The sequence below is a fragment of the Spermophilus citellus genome, assembly GCF_964194105.1.
Source record: "Spermophilus citellus genome assembly, chromosome: 3".
Taxonomy (NCBI): Eukaryota; Metazoa; Chordata; class Mammalia; order Rodentia; family Sciuridae; genus Spermophilus; species Spermophilus citellus.
The window spans coordinates 77,113,301-77,132,419 of record NC_138184.1 but is presented as its reverse complement, the minus strand read 5'-3'; the positions used below and the strand labels follow the sequence as shown (position 1 = coordinate 77,132,419).

General features: G+C 60.1%; 2 protein-coding genes across 9 annotated transcripts in view; one reads left to right on the top strand and one right to left on the bottom strand.

The window, feature by feature from the left end:
* The first annotated feature begins 215 nt into the window (after positions 1 to 215).
* On the top strand, positions 216 to 8,298 carry FOXN4 (forkhead box N4). Of its 2 annotated transcripts, none has more exons than XM_081287398.1 (8): positions 216 to 817; positions 2,293 to 2,417; positions 2,513 to 2,623; positions 2,868 to 2,998; positions 3,556 to 3,652; positions 4,313 to 4,520; positions 4,889 to 5,281; positions 6,109 to 8,298. In XM_081287398.1, the coding sequence occupies exons 1-8, from the start codon at positions 220 to 222 to the stop codon at positions 6,360 to 6,362; spliced, it is 1,917 nt and encodes a 638-aa protein (XP_081143524.1). In that variant the 5' UTR covers positions 216 to 219; the 3' UTR covers positions 6,363 to 8,298. The 2 variants fall into 2 exon arrangements, with proteins under 2 accessions (XP_081143524.1, XP_081143523.1); XM_081287397.1 differs by having other exon boundaries at positions 2,510 to 2,623.
* Positions 8,299 to 14,819: 6,521 nt separating this feature from the next.
* Positions 14,820 to 19,119, bottom strand: part of ACACB (acetyl-CoA carboxylase beta) — a 125,411-nt gene continuing 121,111 nt past the window's right edge. For 5 of the 7 annotated variants that reach the window (XM_081286017.1, XM_081286015.1, XM_081286020.1 and 2 more), the window contains 4 exons: positions 17,849 to 18,003; positions 17,182 to 17,450; positions 16,963 to 17,099; positions 14,820 to 16,189 (listed from right to left, as the gene is read on the bottom strand). In XM_081286017.1, the coding sequence (XP_081142143.1) occupies positions 16,140 to 16,189; positions 16,963 to 17,099; positions 17,182 to 17,450; positions 17,849 to 18,003 (611 nt within the window). In that variant the 3' untranslated portion in view covers positions 14,820 to 16,139. The remainder of the gene's footprint in view (positions 16,190 to 16,962; positions 17,100 to 17,181; positions 17,451 to 17,848; positions 18,004 to 19,119) is intronic. The other 2 variants (XM_081286016.1, XM_081286019.1) reach the window with 1 other exon arrangement.

Genomic DNA, 19,119 nt, shown 5'->3' with positions numbered 1-19,119 from the left:
GGGTGGCGGGCAGGTCCCAGCCCCACCAGGTCCTGTGCAGCCTGGAGCGAGTGACTCAGTGCTCCCACTCGGTGTCCCCATGTGTCACGTGGGACCACAGCCGGAATGTCCCTTGTCCAAAACATTTGGGACCAGAGTGTTTCAGATTCTGGATTTTTTTTTATTTTTGGAATGTGAGCCTCCACACGATGAGGTTCTTGGGGGGGACCCCAGTCACACATGGGTCACGGTGACCTTCTCGATGCCATCAGCGCACCTGCCTTTGACCCCACCAGTGAACTGAGGGCTGGAGTTTTGCATCCGCGTGTCCCAAAGGTGCTCCGCGGGACTCTGGACTCTCAGAATTCCAGTTGGTGTCTTGGGGACACCCAGCTGGTCTTAATAATGACCCGCCCTGGGCGTCACAGGGTTTCACACCCAGGGAGGGACCAAAATGCCCACCGATGTCACTCCTCGGGGACTAGGTGCTGGCAGGGGTCGGGCGGGCGGAGGGAGCAGGGACAGCAATGTGGCTTCCAGACAGGGTCCCGGGCCGGGGTCCCATGCCAGCCCCAAGGACGCACAGGCTGCACGGGAGTGGCTTGGGGACGGGGGCTGAGGGGCCTCCCGAGGTGGAGAAGCCCCAGGCACTGGCCACGGCCCCTCCCGCCCGAGCTCCCCTCCTCCCACAGGCTCCTGCCTTCCGCCAATGACGAGGACCTCCCCGGGGACCTGCAGTCACTCTCGTGGCTCACAGCTGTGGACGTGCCTCGGCTGCAGCAGATGGCGAGTGGCCGCATGGACCTGGGTGGCCCCAGTGTGCCACATCCACACCCAGGTAGGCTCCAGGGGGACAAGGCAAGGTGGCAGAGGGGAGGGGGCTCCCTGCCCCGCTGTGTGGCCACGGACAAGTCAGTCCACCTCTCTGGGCTGAGTCCATCTTCCTCCGAGGGAAGATTCGCCGTTTACCTGCCGTGTGCCAGGCCCAGGGTGAGCTGAGGTTCCCTGTCACTCGCTCCCTTGAATGACCGGTCCATCACACCTGTCGCTCGCTCCCTTAAATGACAGGTCCATCTTCCCAAACTAATGCAGCCGACAACCTATTTTTGCAAACACTAAAAATGGCTTTATGTTTCTCTGTCCAAAAACAAAGAAGACAGAGACCAGATGGCTGGCAGAGCCGAAAATATTTGCTGTCCAGTCCTTTACAAGAACTTTACCGCCCCAATGTTCTAGAAGATTCCAAGGGAATCCTGACACACAGTTAGGTACTCCATAAGTGACAGCTAATGGCAATTATAGCAAATGAATCCAGTGCTTTAAAGACATAATGGTCAAAAGCAGCTGCCACAGAACATTGAAAACACCCAGAGTGGCAGAGTCAGCATCGGGGATCCTTTCTTTCATGGAAGAAATTATTCTCGATTAAAACATGTACATCCGGGTCTGCAAGCTTTCTCTGTAAAGGGTCTAGAAATACGTAATTTAGGCCTTGTTGGTCATACAGTCTCTGTCAAAACTACTGGACTCTGTCATGTACCCCAAACCAGCCATGGATGGTATCTGAACGGAGAGGTGGGGCCGTGTGTTAATAAAACTTTATTTACACACCAGCCTGTGGGCCACATTTGGCCTGCTGATTAGGGTCCGTTTCCCAATCCTCATGTCGGACCCCAGCGGACAGTGGTGTGCTCTTGGGCAAGTGCTCTCCTCTCCCATCTGTTTCTTCACCTACACGGCCCCCAGGGCTAGCTCCATCTTGGAAGTCAGCTGTGCTTGATTAGAGGTGGCTGCCCCAAGTCAGGCTGGTGCAGTGAGGATCGGAGATGGACTAGCAATGTCTGCCCTGGGCCCAGCCCCGGGGGAGGATCTACCAGTGCTATTCCTGAGCTAACCCTTGGCAGAAGAGCAGGGCTTGGCAAAGGGAGGAAAGGCAAGAAGATCTGGATCTCAACCTAGAGGTCCTGGGTGCCATGGGATGAATAAGAAATTGGTGTTCCAGTTTAAGGAGGGTATTAGAGCCTCCTCCTCATTGTTATTTACTGTTGACTTACACTCACTGGTAAATATTATCTCATTTAACCCCCACAGCAACTTCATAGGTAGTAACAGGTAACACCAGGGGCTCAAGTACAAATAGGGAAACTGAGGCTGGCCCCAGGTTACACAGCTGGCGGGAACCCCACTTTTCACCACTACGCCCCAGCAAAGTGATTAGCCAAGCGTCTACCATGTGCCCGGTCCTGAGGGTGAGAGATGGCTCTGTCCACCATTCCTCCAGCACGGGGCTTTCTCTCGGCTTGCCTCCTACAGGAGCCTTGGCTGGGGCAGCCGACCTGCACGTGGGAGCCACCCCAGGCCCCCTGCTCCACGGCCCACCGGGCATGGCGCGCCGAGGCATGCTGGGCCTGGGCCCCCTGTCCAGCCACGGAGCCAGTGTAAGTGGCGAGTGTGGGTCGGCGAGTGCGAGGGCTGCCCCAGGGCTGCCCGGTCCACCTTGACCCTCTGTCTTCTCCTCTCCTGGCCCCAGCAGATGAGCCAGTTCCCCATGGGGGGCCAGCCACCCTCTGGCCTGCAGGACCCCTCGCAGCTGTACTCACCGGGGACCCAGCCACAGTTCCCGCTCCCCCCGGGAGCCCAGCAGGTAGCCCTGGACCCAGAGGCAGAGGACCCTGCTTCCGGCCAGCCAGGGACCTCCCTGAGCCTCAGTTGACTCACCAGGCACGTGGGGATAACTTTCCCCCCACGACCGCGTGGCCCCTGGGAACTCCCGTCGGGGGGCGGGCAGGGAAGACCCGTGGTTTCTGCGGTCACCAGCCCAGGGACGGGTGGGCGGGTCTCGTGTGGCGCTGCACCTTCTCATCCCCCCCTCTCTCTGCTGCGGGAAGTGCCTTCCTGTGGGCCTCTACGGCCCCCCGTTGGGGGCACGGCCCTCGTACCCCCAGGCCCACATGGCAGTGCATACACCGCAGGGGCAGCTGCACCCCAAGCACTACCCCAAGCCCATCTACTCCTACAGGTGAGGCCCGGGTGGCACCGGTGGAGAGGGATGAGGGCTGCCCCGGGATGGCTCAGACAGCCGGACACAGTGGCCCAGACTTCCAAGGGGGAGGTTTGGAGGATCAGGGACCCTCCCATGTGGAATCTGTTCTCAGGAATGACCACAGATTGTCAGTCAAGCCCTGGGGTTGAGAACCCACGGACACTCCATCACTCCTAGGCTGTGTGACCTTGGGAAAGTAGCATTGGCTCTCTGAACCTAGGTGTCCTCAAATGCAGAAAGTTATCAGAATACTAGGTGATGGTGAGGGCGGGGGAAGCACCTAGGTAAAGGGTGGAGGCCCACAGACATTAGTTATGGAGACAGGGAGGGTAAAGGTTGTCCTTAGATCAATACCAATGGCTAAACCCAGGGTCAAGCAGAAGGACATGGGGTAGGAAAGATACTGGGCCATGAAAAGGGCTAACAGTGAGTGTGCAGGGGCTGGTCAAGCAGGGGAGGCTTCCTGGCAGAGGGGACCTGGGGCTGTTGGCCTGGGAGCCCTCACGGCCACCCTGTCCCGTCTCTTGGCCCAGCTGTCTGATCGCCATGGCCCTCAAGAACAGCAAGACGGGCAGTCTGCCGGTGAGCGAGATCTACAGCTTCATGAAGGAGCACTTCCCCTACTTCAAGGTGAGGGTTCCAACCAGGGAGGGGGACAGGAGCCACCCCAGCCTCCCCCTGTCACCACCAAATCCAGGGCCGGCTCTAGATTAAACCGGGCCATGGTCTTGGGCCCCCTGGTCTGTGTACCCGGCCGTGGGGACACATGCTCACAGACCCACCCAGAAGCATTTTAAAAGAAAAGGGGGCTTTTGAACTGGGCTCTGATGGATGAAGAGGAGTTCGCCTACCTCTCAGGAAGGAGAGGGTAGAGGTGGAGGTCCCAGCCTCCATATTCAGCACAGACTCCTTAAAACATCACGTGCAGAACACAGACCAGGCAAGAGCCTTCACCTCTGTGAACCTCAGTATCTTCATCTACTGACTAGCCATTGGCTACCACATTCATGATGGAGAGAAAGACAGGAAGCCACAGCAGCCCCGGGCTGCGGCTCATGTCCTCTCTGTCAGCCAGGCTCCGCTGTGGCTCCCCCTTCCCCGGGGCAGGAGCTCTCCTCTCGCCGCAGCACCCACCACTCCCTCTCGCCTCCCCACCTGGAGGCTGAGCATCGAGTGCTGTCCCATTGCCTGGGCTCCCGCCGCATCCCGCCCGGGGCACCAGAGTCTGTGACCACCGGGGGAGGCAGGGGTCCACAGGCAGGTCCCCCGAGTGCCCACATCTCGCTGCAGACGGCTCCGGACGGCTGGAAGAACTCGGTGCGGCACAACCTGTCCCTGAACAAGTGCTTCGAGAAGGTGGAGAACAAGATGAGCGGCTCCTCCCGCAAGGGCTGCCTGTGGGCGCTGAACCTGGCCCGCATCGACAAGATGGAGGAGGAGATGCACAAGTGGAAGAGGAAAGACCTCGCCGCCATCCACCGGAGCATGGCCAACCCCGGTGAGCCCCGACGGCCCTGTCCTGTTTCAGCCTCCTGGGCCTCACCCTCCCGGCCTCTCCCCCCAGTGCAGGGCGGGTATGAGCTTTGAGTGCAGTCCTAGGGCAACAGGCCTGTGCTGACAGGAGATGTCATTACTGATGGCACCTCTCACTCCTCGGTGGCACTGTTGTGAGTGTCATTACAGCTCCACAGCCACCCTGTGTGTAGCATGGGATGCCATCGCACAGATGAGGAGACAGAGGTTCAGAGAGTCCCAGAGACTGGCTAAGCTCCCTCAGGGGGTAGCACGGGGACCTGGCTCCAGGCCTGGGCTGGGGGCTGGTCCCTGCAGGGTGGGCTCGGAGTCATGGCTCCCTCCTGTTTGCAGAGGAGCTGGACAAGCTGATCTCAGACCGGCCGGAGAGCTGCCGGCGACCCAGCAAAGCAGGGGAGCCCGAGACCCCCGTGCTGACTCACGCTACCTCGGTGGCTGTGGCCCACAGCTGCCTGGCCATCTCCCAGCTCCCCCCGCAGCCCCTGATGACCCTGTCCCTGCAGGCCGTCCCCCTGCACCACCAGGTCCAGCCCCAGGCCCACCTGGCCCCCGACTCCCCGGCTCCGGCCCAGACCCCGCCCTTGCACGCCCTGCCCGACCCCAGCCCCGGCCCCCTCCCGCAGCCCGCCATGGGCAGGACCCCCGTGGACTTCGTCAACATCAGCACCGACATGAACCCCGAGGTGGACGCCCTGGACCCCAGCATCATGGACTTTGCCCTGCAGGGTGAGGCCCGGGGAGTCGGGGGACGGTGGGGGCGGGGCTGGGGACAGCAGGACCAGGCCAGCCGGGCTGTGCTCTGGGTTGCCATGGCGACCACCCACTACCCGCACATGAAGCAGTTAGTGGGCACCTACTGTGTGCTGGGTCCTGGACCACGCACTTCACGGGCTTCACCCTGCGCCCCCTCTAGTGGCCCTCCCAGGTCACCGCCATTTCCTGTCCCCATTCTGCCCCGTGAGGGAGCAAGAAGTAAACTCACCGGCCCAAGCTCGTCCCGTGGCCAGGGGGTGCCACCCCAGGTCCGTCGGGCCCCAGACAAGCCGTCAGTAACTGCCCACCTTGCTGTGTCCACCCCAGGGCAGGTCACACTGACCCCTGCCAGCCACGGGGTCCCCCTCAATAAATGGGCTACGGATAAAGAAAGAGCAGACGGGGGACCCGCAGGCTGCGAGGCTCCCGTCCATCCAGATACCCGGAGGCGGGCACCCGCCTGTGTGGCCCTGGGCTCAGACACCTGTGCCCTTGCCCTGGACAGCTGCACGGTTCTGCTGCTGAAGAAAAGGGGACACCTGGTTTTGTCTTCCTGGCTTTGACCATGAGCCCCTTTGCCCCTGGTCACAGCCTCAGAAGTTGGTTTTCTGGTCACCTCCATTTGACTCTGAGGCTTAGAGACAGAAGTGACTTTCCCAAAGGCACACAGCAGGAAGAGCGTTTCCCCAGCATGTGACCCTGCACACGCGCACAGCCTGGCCCTTTCCCTAAGTCAGGGACTGCAACTCGGGCCTGTGGGACGGGAAGCCAGCTCAGCCCTGCGCTTTTGTCTTTGAAAGGGAACCTGTGGGACGAGATGAAGGATGAGGGCTTCAGCCTGGACGCGCTGGGGGCTTTCGCCGACTCCCCGCTCGGCTGTGACCTGGGGGCCTCCGGCCTGACCCCTGTCTCTGGTGGCAACGACCAGTCCTTCCCTGACGTGCAGGTGACGGGTCTCTACACCGCGTATGCCAACCCGGACAGTGTGGCCTCGTCGACGGCAGCCTCCCAGTACCTGGGTGGCCCTGGGAACAAGCCCATAGCTCTGCTCTGAGCCGGCGGACGGTCTCAGCGGCCCTCCAGCCCCCAGCAGCTGGCTCGGGCAGGGGACCGCGTGGACCGGGGTATCCCAGAGACAGGCCCCTCGCCTCCCACCGGCCTCTCCAGAGCTTTCCGCCAGGCTGCTGGCCGGGTGGGGAACCCGTTCCTGCCTGTCCCGTCCCCCCACTGGAAGTTCCTGCGGCCGAGGAGAGTGGACACGCAGCCTGGCCTCCCCTGCTCCTCCGGGGCCTGAACCCCCAGGCCTGGCCTCGTTGAACACCCTCCTGGTGAGGGCCCCTCGGTGACCAGCAGCCTGCTTCGGGACACACCAGTGCACCAGGGCCACACTCAGGCCCTTCACCTGCTGTGGTCACAAGAAGGCCGAGCAGCTCAGAGCCTCATCCCCAGCCTCAGCCTGGGGAGGCCGGAGGCCAGGAGGGGCCTGGGAGCTCAGAACATCTCTGGGATGAAGCAGCCTGAACTCTGGGGGGCTGCAGCCCACTTTCCCCCCGAGCAGGCCATCGCTCCACAGAGAGCCTGGACCCTGAGTAGGTTTATTTATATTTATTGTGGCCTCCTCCACCTCGGCAAACCCAGCCCCAGGCCTCCGGGACGAGACTCCTCCATCCCTCCCGGGTCCCCGGCAACCCCAGCCCCTAAATGACCAGCGAATCACATCTAACTGGCTTGTCCTCCCACGGCAGCTGCGGGCTTCTTTTTAGGACAAACAAGCACTTTTGATAGTGTGAGGCATCCTGGTTTGAACAGTAGGGACACTAATATTCTCCCTGTCATGAACCTCTTCCTGTGAGAGGAGAGGAGAGGTGCCATGGTTTGGGGGCCTGGGGACTTTTTAGGGACCCATGGAGCTGCGAATGGGCGGATGGAGCAGGGAGCTCTGTGCACGGGGCTAAGACCCCCATTGGAGAGACAGACAGCTGTCCCCGGGGGAAAGTGTGGCCCGGGCAGCCAGCGCCACCCAGAGCGCGAATCGTCACCCACTTGCCCAGTTCTTTGTCCCCCAGGCATTTCTTTTCCTCATTGTCAACGACTGATTCTCCACGTGGCAGGCTCTGTGGGCAGCAGGGTTAGCGGGGGTTTGGGGACAGCTCTGCCAACTGCGGCTGAAACTGGGGCAGCGGCAGGGACCACCCCCCCCCTCCACCCTCAGTGTTTAGATGCCACATCCCTGAGCTCCCAAGCCCTAGGGCCAGAACGTTCTGACTCGCCAGCAGCCCTGGGGTTTGCCAGTCACTCCTGTCTTAAGGGCCGCCGTAAGTCCTCTCTAGTTCTGGAACTTTCTGCCAAGCCTCGCCAGCTTGAGGCAGCCCATCGCCGCCCCACTGACGGGCCCACTCAGCTGCTGTGTGCGTCCCTAAGTTGAGATGTTTAAACTGTCACTGGTGAAGACCCGGGTGGGGGCAGCGCGGGGACTCTGTAGCGATGGTGTTGAGGACCTGTCTTCTGTCAATAAAGGCTGAACAGCAGCTCTGTGGCTCTGGGGGAGGAGGACGGGGACATGATGTACCCACGGCACCAAAGGCACCAGGTTCCGTCGATCCTGGGCCCCCGAGAGGTGTGGTCACCCCCTTCAGCGCAGCCTGCGTTCCCCGCCAATCCCCAAAGCAGAGGTTCAGGCGTGGTGGGTGGGAAGGAGCGTGGTCCTGTTGGTGGAGAGCAGGGGACAGAGCTCAGCCGCGCTCTCCCAGCTGCCCCCTGAGCGTGCGCCTGGGTTGGGGCAGATGCGCTGGGGGAAGCAGACGGCAGCCCGGCTGGATAGGTGGCCCTGTGCTGGGCTGGCACAGCGAGCTCGTCCACTCTTGGTGCCCCTGGGGGGACTGATCAGCTACGGCACCCACTTTGGAGATGACGACCGAGGCTCAGAGGAGCCCACCCAGTGACTTTCCACCCGAGATGACAGCCAGGGCTGCCCTGATTCAGACACCCAGGAGGGGGCCTGCGGCCAACGGAGGGCCAGATTCCTCCCCCAGGCAGGTGACGATTCTCAAGTAGGGAAGCCCAGGGGACCATGGCCATGGGCAGAGTTGAGAAGCACTGGACAGGGCACCACCACTGCAGTGGACACCGGGCAGGTGGCCCTGGGCTGTCTGAAGTCCAACACCTGGACTCCAACCCAACAGGACATCCCAGTCCCAGCAGCTGGTTGAGGTGGGGACCGAGTGACCAGGCCATTTTGGTCACAGCTAGTGAGTGTCACCCCAGGGGCTCTGCAGGGGCTGAGGGCAGGCGTGCGCCCCCACTCCTGCGTGCTAGGCCGGGGGGACAGCGCCTGAGCCCCGGGGCCCCCGTGGGAGCCGGGAGGAGCCCGGCTGGAGCCTGGCCTCAGTTTCTCTCTGTGGGTGGGGGTGGGGGTCAGGGTCGAGGCTGGTTTGAGTCCAGGCAAGAACGTCCAGGTCGCAGGGCGCAGGCTCTCTGCGGGCCACGGTGACACCGGCGCCAGGAGGAGGCACGGAGGAGAGGACGGGGCTCAGCTGAGCAAGGTTCTGGGGAGCTGGCGGGGAACTAGACGTCACGCGGGGTCCCAGGGCCGCGGCTCCACCGCCTATCCATAACCAGGTCCACTCCAGCCCGGACAGCAGCAGCCACGGGACGGGCTCAGGCACAGTGGGTCCCATCTGGCCCTCCTCCTGCCACAGGGTTAAATGCTGCTGTCCCTTGACAGGCAGGTACTGTCCCCTCCACCAGCACCGACCACATCCTAAGCCCTGGGACCTGCACATGTCACATGACGTGGCCAGGGGCACCAAGGGTACAGACAGGACCCCTGTCCTCCTCGGCTGGCCTCACACAGGGAGATGGCCCTGGATCCTCCAGCTGGGCTCCAGAGGGAGGCAAGAGTCAAGGCTGGATGTGACGTGCTGCCCTGTGGCCTCTGCGACAGAAAGAGGGCAGGAAGGCCACCGTGCCCTGGAGCCCAGACACAGGCCTCCCGGCACCCCACCAGCCCCTTCCTGGGACCACACTGGCTGTCCAGTGTGGGCCTCAGACGGCAGCCGGGGGAGCTTGTCGGAGACGGGAGGTGACACCAGGCTGGACGTGTGGATGGGACTTCCTGTGGTGAGGACGGAAGTGACCACTTCCTGCCTCTGGAGTCTCAGCCCTCCAAGGTCAGGGGCAGCAGGACAAGACCAGCAAGTGCTGACTCGTGGGCAGCTTCAGTGGCAGCCTAAGGCGCGGGGGCCAGGCCTTGTGCCCTTTGCCCAGGGCCACCTCGTTCCCAGGTCACCTTGTCCCCAGAGCTATGCTCAGCCCAGGAGAACTGCCACCTCAGTACAGCTCCCCAGCTGCCGTGGGATGGGACAACTGTAGCTGCAGAAGGGGGACAGCTCACCTTGGGTCCCACTTCCTGCCTGCGGATGTTCAGCCCGAGGAGCCTCTGGACTCTCTGCCAGGCACGAAGCCAGCCACATGGACAGCACCTTTGGCTAAGGAAGGAACCCGGGTCCCAGACGCTAGTCAGCAGCCGCTCCTGGGGCCCTTCTCCTTGTGGGGTAAGAAGATCTTGCCTGGGTTCCTGCCTGGGCTGAGATAGGGCCAGCCTCTACCCCCAGCCTCCCCAGTAGCTGGGATTACAGGTGCCACCCTGTGCCAGGTGATTTGAGGGTTCATTTTTGTGTGTCGGGGGTACCAGGGACTGAACTCAGGGGCACTCGACCCCTGAGCCACATCCCCAGCCCTATTTTGTATTTTATTTAGAGACAGGGTCTCACTGAGTTGCTTAGTGCCTCGCTTTTGCTGAGGCTGGCTTTGAACTGGCGATCCTCCTGCCTCAGCCTCCTGAGCTGCTGGGATGACAGGCGTGGGCCACTGCGCCATCTGATTTGGGTTTTTAACAAGAACCCCTTCTAAATGTGGGACCGAGGAAAGGGTGACAAGATGCCACACCAGAGGGCCCGAGGCTCACTGGGTGGGCTGGGTAAGAGACAGGCAGGACAAGACCAGAAGAGTCCAGAACGTTCCTCTCCTGGGGCTGAGGGCCCCTGGCCCTTGCACAGCTGCGAGGTGAGCTATGAGGTGACACTGAGGGCGGACGGGGCAGGCGGTGGACAGCCCGCGGGTCCCTCCTCGGGGTGATGAGCCTGGCCGCCCTGTCTCTACTTCGGGGGTCCACCCCTGCCAGGCGGCCTCTGCTGCACTTGGAAGGTGACAGGCAGAACCTGGGGCGGGAGGGAGGAGGGAGGCGGAGGGATCCAGGGCCTCGGGCCCCACTGTCCTGCCGCGGTGAGGGCCGGTCAGGGAAAAGGTCCTACGACATCCGAATTAAAAGGACTTGGCAGCTCCACGCCTCGCAGGGGCTGCGATCAAACAAAGGAACCTCACAGAGCACCTCAGAAAACAGGCAGCTGGGAGGACGGAGGAGTCGGAGCCTCGTGCGTTGCCAGGGGAATGTGGAAGTCGGGGTGGTGCTGCCGCAGAGAAGGACACGCCCCACAGCCAGGTGACCCCGCCGTTCCACTTCCAGGCGTGAACCCAGAAGAACTGGAAGCGGGGGACACCGCAGCCTTCCTCACAACAGCCAACGTGCAGACGCAACCCGTGTCCGTCAGCAGATGACAGGATGAACACAGCGGTACCTACACTCAGTGGAATATTACTCAGCCCCGAAGAGGAAGGAAATCCGGACACATACTACAACATGAATGAACCTTAAGGACACAGTCACAAAAAGACAGATGCTGTAGGGTTCCAGTTATAGCGAGTAGCTAGAGCTGTCGAATTCATGGAGACGGGAAGCAGAGCGGCAGGCGCCCGGGCGGGGAGGGGCGAGGGAGGAGTTGTCTTTTAATGGATCTGGACTTCCAGCTTTGCGTGGGTCTCAGGGGGAGATGAAGGCACTTGCTGCTCCTGAACTGTACAATTGAAAATGGTGAAGAGGGGCGCCAACCTGGTAATCAGGGACCCCCACGGAAAGCAGGGCCTCTGAGGACTAAGGGACAAACCCCCTCAGGGGACAGAGAGCAGACAGCCAGCACTCAGTCTTATGGGGTTAGCAGCCACTCCAGAGAATCCGGAGCTAAGAGAGCAGTCTGCAAGGTGGTGGGAGGGAGGGAGCCCAGGAGGGGTCAGCCGGGAGCCCAGCGCAGCTTCCCATTCTGTGTGGTCAGCGGGATGCCACCTGGGACCCCCGTGGGGTCGCCACCGTTCTGCTAAAAACAAGGCCAGAGACTTTCCCTGATGATAAGGGCCAATGCCAGGAGGCAGGTGGCAAATGCTTATGTAGAGGTCACTAAGCAAGCTACGGTGACCTTCACCTTATTAGCATAACCAATGCACAGCCGACCACTCAGGGCATGAAGACAGGTGACAAAGAGCACAGGCACAACCCAGGTCCTGCCTCTGCACGGGGTGATATCAAGGGACTGAGTTCCTGCCAAGCCCAGAGATGCCCTTAAAGCCGCCCCGTTTTGTCGCTGGTTGCTGTCAGCCGGGGCTCTGTGGGCCCTTGTGCCGTGTCCCCTCTGGCTTGAGCAGAAGTCCCCAGGAAGCCATTGTGCCTAAGCTCCTCCCAGATCTGGGCTCATCCCTACAGCTCTGTCCCCGGAGCCTGAGTTTGGGTGACAGTCCCAGCTACTCCGGAGGCCGAGGCAGGAGGACCGCCTGAGCCCAGGTGTTTGAAGCCATCCTGGGCCACACAGCCAGACACCCCTGCCACAAACCCAAACCCAAAGGTTAAGAGGGTAAATTCTGTTATGTATATCTTAACACAAGAAAAAATCGATTAAAAAAGAACCTTGTAGACTCTTTGCCTACATCTCCTACACACTATTCTGCTGGAAGCTACCCACCACGGGTCAGATGTCACAGGATGTAGAACGTCACCAGAAGCCGACTTGGACCTCATGTTCCAGCGGAGGCCCCCTCAATCAGTGGTGGACTGCTGTCCTCGGTGGGGTGACCAGAGGGATGTGGAGATGCCTAGCAACACATGCACCCACAAATCCACGCTTCACAAACACCGCACAGGAGTGGGAGAACAGGGCTGTGGGACCCCAGAGGGGGGGCCCTGACTCACTGGAGAGGTCAGAGAAGGTGGTATCGTTGGAGTGGGGTTTTGAGGGATGCCTAGGGGTCCTCGAGGCAAAGTCAAGAGGGAAGGCGTTTCCGGCAGGAGAGTCCCGCTTCCCTGGAGGTGATCTGACAGTTCCAAACGCCAAGAAGTTGAAACCTGAGAAGCAACTCTGACCCTCAGCCACCAGCTCAGGCTACCGTAGCCAGACTGCCCAGGCTGGCCGACCCCAAGCCTCGTGCCCCACGGTGTTTAGAGCAGCATGGCCTTCTGGCCCAGAGCAGCCTGGCTTGGGGCGCAGCTGCATGGACAGTGCCCACCAGGGTGGGTTAGTGAAGGCCTTCCTGTGCACAGTGGTCACTAGGGAGGCGTTCTGTGGCCTGTGCCTGGTTCCCTTCCTGCCTCAGTGGCCTTGGAAGATCGCCCTGGGCATCTCTGGATGTAACACTGTCTACTAGCTGTGACCCCGAGGGTCTCCTAATAGTTAACCACTTGCAATGCCTACCTGTTGGGAGCCCTGGATGTCGGTCCCCAAGGGCTGACGAGGAGGGCTGACAGCGCGTGGCACATAGCACGTGCTCAATAAAATAGCAGATGAAAACAAAGCCTCCCGAGGCCCCGATTCCCCCCCCCCCCGAGGCACAGCCAGCTGCCTCCCCTGGACACTGTTCTGATTTTCTTGGGGACAGCCAGCTCTCCATAGCCAGTCCCTTAAGATACATGGCAGAGTGTTTGCACAGAACCTTGGCACTTCCTCTTGTACCCTGTAAGACCGCTCCAGGTCATTCCCCATCACTCACACAGTGTGAATGCTGTGCGAATTGTTACGTCGTTTGGGGGGGAGTGACAAGATTAAAAACTCAGAAAAAAATATCAGAGCCAGAAAAAAAAAACAAAACAGACCGAGGTTCTGTGCAACTACTCTGCCGTGCACTTTAAGGGACTGGGGACCTGGGACAACTGTGGTCCTGGCTACAGGAAAACTCTGGAAACAAACAACAGAACTGTTTTGAAACATAAAATAACTCTGGAGAAAGTGTGCTCCTCCTGCAATTCACTCTGAAATGCGGCAAGATTATAAGATGGAGGCACAGGTAAAAGGAGAGACAGAAGATGGACAGGGAGGCAGGACTTGCCGTGGAGAGGTGGAGAGGTGGAGAGGTGGCTTGGGCAGGTGGCCGGGGGCTGGTGTTTGCTTCCAATACCTTAACCTCTGGTGTTTGGAAAACTTCAAAATACAAGTTAGGGAGAAAGTGACCCTAACTCTGGAGGGGAGGCAGAGCATAAGGATGTGAGCCTCGTTTGGACCTTAGGGGCCTCTGTCCATGCGGAGGGATCTGGTCCTGTCCCCCGCCCCTGTGGGAGGAGAGCCAGCCTTGTCAAGGAAGGTGAGCCACCTCCAATGGTCTAGCCTCCGGCAGCATCGGCCCGCAGGCAGCCCCTGGTGTCTGTCTGACTCAAGCTGAGCTAAGTAGCCATGTGTAGTCTGCAGGACACAAAATACAACCAGAGCCTCCCCTGCCCACCTCAGCGGGGGCTGCAGGTAGCTTGTTCTCAGCTCCCTACCTGTGGTGTTTACTGATGCAGCACCTCTATGGTGCCGGTGTGGGTGGGCTTTAACTGCTGCTTCTGGGTCAAGTGAGCCACGTCTAGGGATAAGAATGTAGCTCACACTCAAACTAATGTGAGCATAAAAAGAAAAAAAAAAGCATAGTTCCTGGGACTTCAGGTATGACTTCCAGGCATCCACAGGACTGGGCCTCTCCATTTCTGGTACCACCTCCTTCTACACTGGCAGGTTCTCTCCACCTGTCAGTGCTGTCAGTCACCCCCAAAGCATTCTTATTGGCTCTGCTGGGGATACACACCTGGGCTATGACCCACCCCAGTGAGGTGGAAATGCCAAGAAAAAAAATATGCCGGACAGAATAAAAGTGACCATTGTTCTGTGTTTTAGAGACAAAATTGAATAGTCCCTGTATATTGATAAAGTGCAGTGGGGGAGGGGGAATGCTTCTGCCATTTGGACCCGTGCCAATTCCCAAGGGTGGCTCAAGCCACACCAGACCACCAGGAGCCTCTGTCAGAAAGGAGGGGGCTGGGCTCTGAAGTCAAACGGACTGTCCTGTGTGCCCATGGACAGGTGCTGGCAACGGAGGTGAACAGGGACCCAGCCATCGTTCCTCCAGAGAAGCCTCCTTTGGGCCTCATGGATGGAAGAGGCTCCTATAATCTGGTTAAACAAAGCCTTTCGGGGCTTAAAGAAGGGGAAGATGTCGAGGACCACAGTCTGGCCCTTGGCTTCCCGCCCTGCGTCCCCAGCTGCTCCTGAGCCGGGAGCTCCCTCCAGGTCTCAGGTGCTAAGGACTGGAGTCTCCGGCGGGCACAGCCAGCGGGCAGCCTGCCTTTTCTGGGCTACACAGTCAGTCAAGGCCAAAGTGCTTCCTCCAAAAAATAGTTTATTGTGCGCGTTTCCACGGAGCTGGGGGCAGCACGGCCTGTCTGTCCTCCACAACCGAGAGGCCTGCAGCTCCCAGAGCAGCATCAAAGCCCGGGCCCAGCCTCTGTGTGCGACAGCAGGTGATCCAGCAGCTTTCTCCTTCCCTCATGCCACACCACCTTCATGTGCCAGGGTTGTCATTTGCTGATGGCTAAACTTTTTTTAACTCAGGTTCCCGCATCTTGGCCTGAGGCCTCCACAGTGCCCCACGGGCTGCCACTGGCCAGGTGTAATGTCCAGTGTCCTGGAGGAACCACCGCCCAGCACAGGGGCTGGCGGGACCGGATCTCTCCCCCTCACAGGCCCGAAAGGGAGGGGCTGGCGGGTGCAGTCTGCAGGGCCAGGGGCTGGGGACACTGTCACCGAGTCCTTCCTGAGCAGACTGGCAGGGTTTCATCGTCTAGTTCTCAGCTGCCCACGGCTCTGCCCTCAGTGCTGGAAGCCACCGTGGACACAGAAGTAACAGGTGAAGAGGGGACAGTGTCCCCAGGGGCCTCAAGGGGGAGGTGGCGGTGACCTTGGCCATGACGCTCGCTGGTGAGCAAGCTGGGCCTGAGCCTGGGGAGGGCTCCCCTGCATCTGTGTCCCCAGGTCAGGCCTGAGGTGTGCCCGGGGGGCAGGTCCAGCAGGGTCCCTCTTCTCTGAGAGAGGGCCGGGCAGAGCCTGTGACCCTTCGAAGGCCTGCAGCCTGGGACATTTCTGCTCATTTTGCTTCATCTCTTTGAAGAAGCGACCGTCCGCTGATGAGGGCCAACAATCCTAGCGGCTCACTAGGGCCATTTGGGAATTAAATGCCATTTCATTATCTGAATAATTTTAAAAAGACAAACAAACCTCACCCGGGCAGCATCTGCACACCCCTCAGTACAAAAATGGGCTTCTCTGGTCTTGTCCCTAGGGGTCCCCTACCTGGCTGTTGATTCTGCTGAAATAGGTCACGTTTATGTCAAGTGCTGGTCTCAGAGTAAAAAAAAAAAAGAAAAAAAAAAGGATCCCATGATCTGATAGGAAAGGAGGTGAAGAGCCCGGCCCAAGCCTCCACCCAGCAGGAGTGGTCCGAGGCCAGCCGCCCTGGCAGGGCACACGTCCGCCGGACGCTGCGTTTCTCTAACACAGCAGGCGCCAAGGTCCTGGCCGGGCCTGTGGCCGGTCGCCTGGGTTCTCCCGCACCTGGTCCTGGAGTGCTCAGGTGGACACCGGGCTCTCGGTGGACGACAGCAGCTGGGCCACCTGGGCCCGCTCGGCCGGGCTGATGTGCTGGCTCAAGTACACGATGCTGTCCATGGCCACGTCGGGGTTCCCCTGGACCAGCCTGCGGGGGAGCAAAGGGCTGGGTCACTCCTGCCGCTTAGTCCAGGGCCCTCGATGACAAAGACCTTGGCTGTGTCCTCTTACTGGGCAGGAACCTGATTCCCTTCCTTGTGTGGTCACCCAGGGGGTGACACATTCGTGGGGGTCAGGACACCTCAAGGGTAGCACCGTCCTCTCTGGTCACTGGCCGGGTGATGGACTCTCTTTGTTTATCTTTCCTTTTGGTGCTCGGGGTTGAACCCAGGGGTGCTCTAGTGAGTCACATCCCCAGCTCTTTCTGGTTTTTGAGACACTGTCACTAGGGCCTTGCTGAGTTGTTGGGGCTGGCCTCCAACTTGTGATCCTCCCACCTCAGCCTCCCTGATCTCTAGGATTACAGGTGTGATGCACCTGAGGTGAGTACCCAGCTTCATACCCTAAATGGGGTCCTGCTGCCCTACTGATGAGAGTCCTCTGGAAAGGCTGGCAGTGGGACAGGAGCCCAAACTCCAGGTCTAGAGGGACACCCACCAGGTTCTGGGTGTGACATGGGACAAGTCAACCTCCAGATTCCAGCAGGAATCACAACAGAAGGCATCGTGATATCTTTGTGGCCTCCCAGGTCTCTGGGCCTCCCCCTGGCCTGGTGCTGGGAGAGGGGACGCTGGGCAGTGTGGTCCCCTGGTGGAGCGGGACAGTCGGGCCTGGCACCTCGCTACCAAAGACAGTGTGGGTTCCGGCCGCCCTGGAGCTGGGCAGCTGGAGAACAGGCCAGGCGAGGGACAGGACACTCACCCGCGGATGGTCTTGAGGGCGGAGTCGCGCCGCAGGTACCTGATGTTCTCGTGGATGGCGGAGCGCAGCCCCTCCCCCGCCTGCCAGTGCTGCTCCAGCCACTGGACCACCGCCTGGTTGTTGTCCCACAGGTAGGCCTGGGCGGGGACAGGCTGCTCAGACGGGACCCTGCGCGGGGCAGGCCCCTGGGACCCCAGCTCGCCCCTGCCCCAGGCTCACCTTGACGGCCCCTTCGGTCTCCACGAACCAGCGGCGCAGCATGGACTGCACGTGCTCCTGGCCCAGGTCGCCGCTGGCGCGCAGCACCTCCTGCTTGACCTGGCCTTCCAGGAGGAGGCGGCGCAGGCGCCAGTACAGGAAGGTGCGGGCCGTCCTCCACTCCAGCACGTCCTGCGGGCGGCCAGGCTGAGCTCCTGTCCCTCCCGAGCTGTCCCCCCTCCAGACAGGCGACAGGCGACAGCGAGGTCGCTGTGCGTGGGGGAGGGACGCTGCCCCACAGGGGGCAGAGCCCGTCTAAACCAGCACCGGCTACCTCCCCCTCTGGGGACACGCGACATTCCAGCAGGAGAAGCTGGCAGGCAGTGGAGGTGATTATGGGATGTCCTCTTGGGGACATTAGGCCAGGGCTTGGGAGAACCCGGGTGGCACGAGGGCTCCCTTGGGTCCTCGCCTTGGTCAACACTAACCTCGAGCCTCCTGCCACCACCTGGGGCTGTGCAGGGCTCCCGGCTCCCAGCCTAGGGTGTCATTGTGCCAGTGCCACCAGCATGGAGACTTTTGTTTTAAGCTCCTCAGGTGACTCCCAGGTCGGTCCCCCCCACCCCTCAGCCCCACTCTCCTCCCCGTGGGGCCCTGGTGGCCTCAGGGGGTCCTCCCCAGGACTTACGGAGATGACGCCCTTCTCCAGCATTCGGCCCGGCGTGTCGTGGAGGTCGGCGAACTGCACCGCCACCTGGTGGTAGATGGGGAGCAGCAGCTCCTCGCGCGCCCTCAGCCGGCCCTCCAGCTCCCTGCGCTCCTTCTCCGGGAGCTGCGCCGTCCCTGCGGGGGCAGAGGAGCCGCTCACGAACCGACCCGGGCGCACCTCGGAACACGGCCACACAGGGCAGGGCTGGAGGGTTTTTTTTGACAGTGCATAAACGTCTGCAGGACAGGCGGGCCCCATGAGATACTGGGGCGTTAACGCTGATGTTCCCCCTAAATCAAGCACCTTCTGTGGGCTCAGGAATAGACTCACGACGGCAGGACGGTGTCCTACATGCAGCTTTAACTCTGACCCTTCTGTCAGGCCCTCTGCTCCACAGCATACTATCAATTACTTTTTTAATACAAATTATAAAATGCAATAAGAAGCCCCGTCCAGTGGCACATGCTCGGGAGGCTGAGGCAGGAGGATGGGAGTTCAAAGCCAGCCTCAGCAACAGAGTGAGACCCTGTGTCTAAATTCAATATAGAATAGGGCTGGGGATGGGGCTCAGGGGTCAAGTGCCCCTGGGTTCAATCCCCAGGACCAAAAAAAAAAAAAAAAAAAGAAGAAGAAGAAGAAGAAGAAAGAAAGAAAATATTCCTATAAGAAGGAGACTTTGTAGTTAGAATCTTCCTATCAAAGATTTAAAGAAATAATGCCAATTGTACACAAATCCAGAAAACAGAACAGACTTCCCAAATCCCCAAGGTCCGCACTACCCCGATGCCAAAACAAAGAACCCACACGTACTGGGCCACACGTCTGGGGAAGACACAGTGATAAAGCCGCTGCCATAACATGGAGAACAAACGGACACCTGAAGCAGACCACACCTACAGACCTCGATGAAGCAAAGCCGTCGAACAAAATGGTACAACTTTGATGTCCAGCTGGCAATTCCAAAGGGACAATTTGTGGCTCTCTCTCCAAGCTCGTGCAGAAGCTTTCTGATTTGCTGTCACCCCACTTATTGATTCTTGGTGTCACTTCCTGGGCTCCAGGGTTTTGAACTCGGGGCCTGAGCCGACGTGAGGGGTGTGGAGCTGTTTCTTCTGGTGGTTGCAGTTCCCGGTCTGGATCTGCGGTCTTGGGTCCGTTTTGAGTTGACTTGTGCAGGGCGGCAGGTGAGGGTGTAGTTTTACTCTTGGACACGTGGAGACCCAGTTTTCCTATTTATTTAAAGGCTGTCT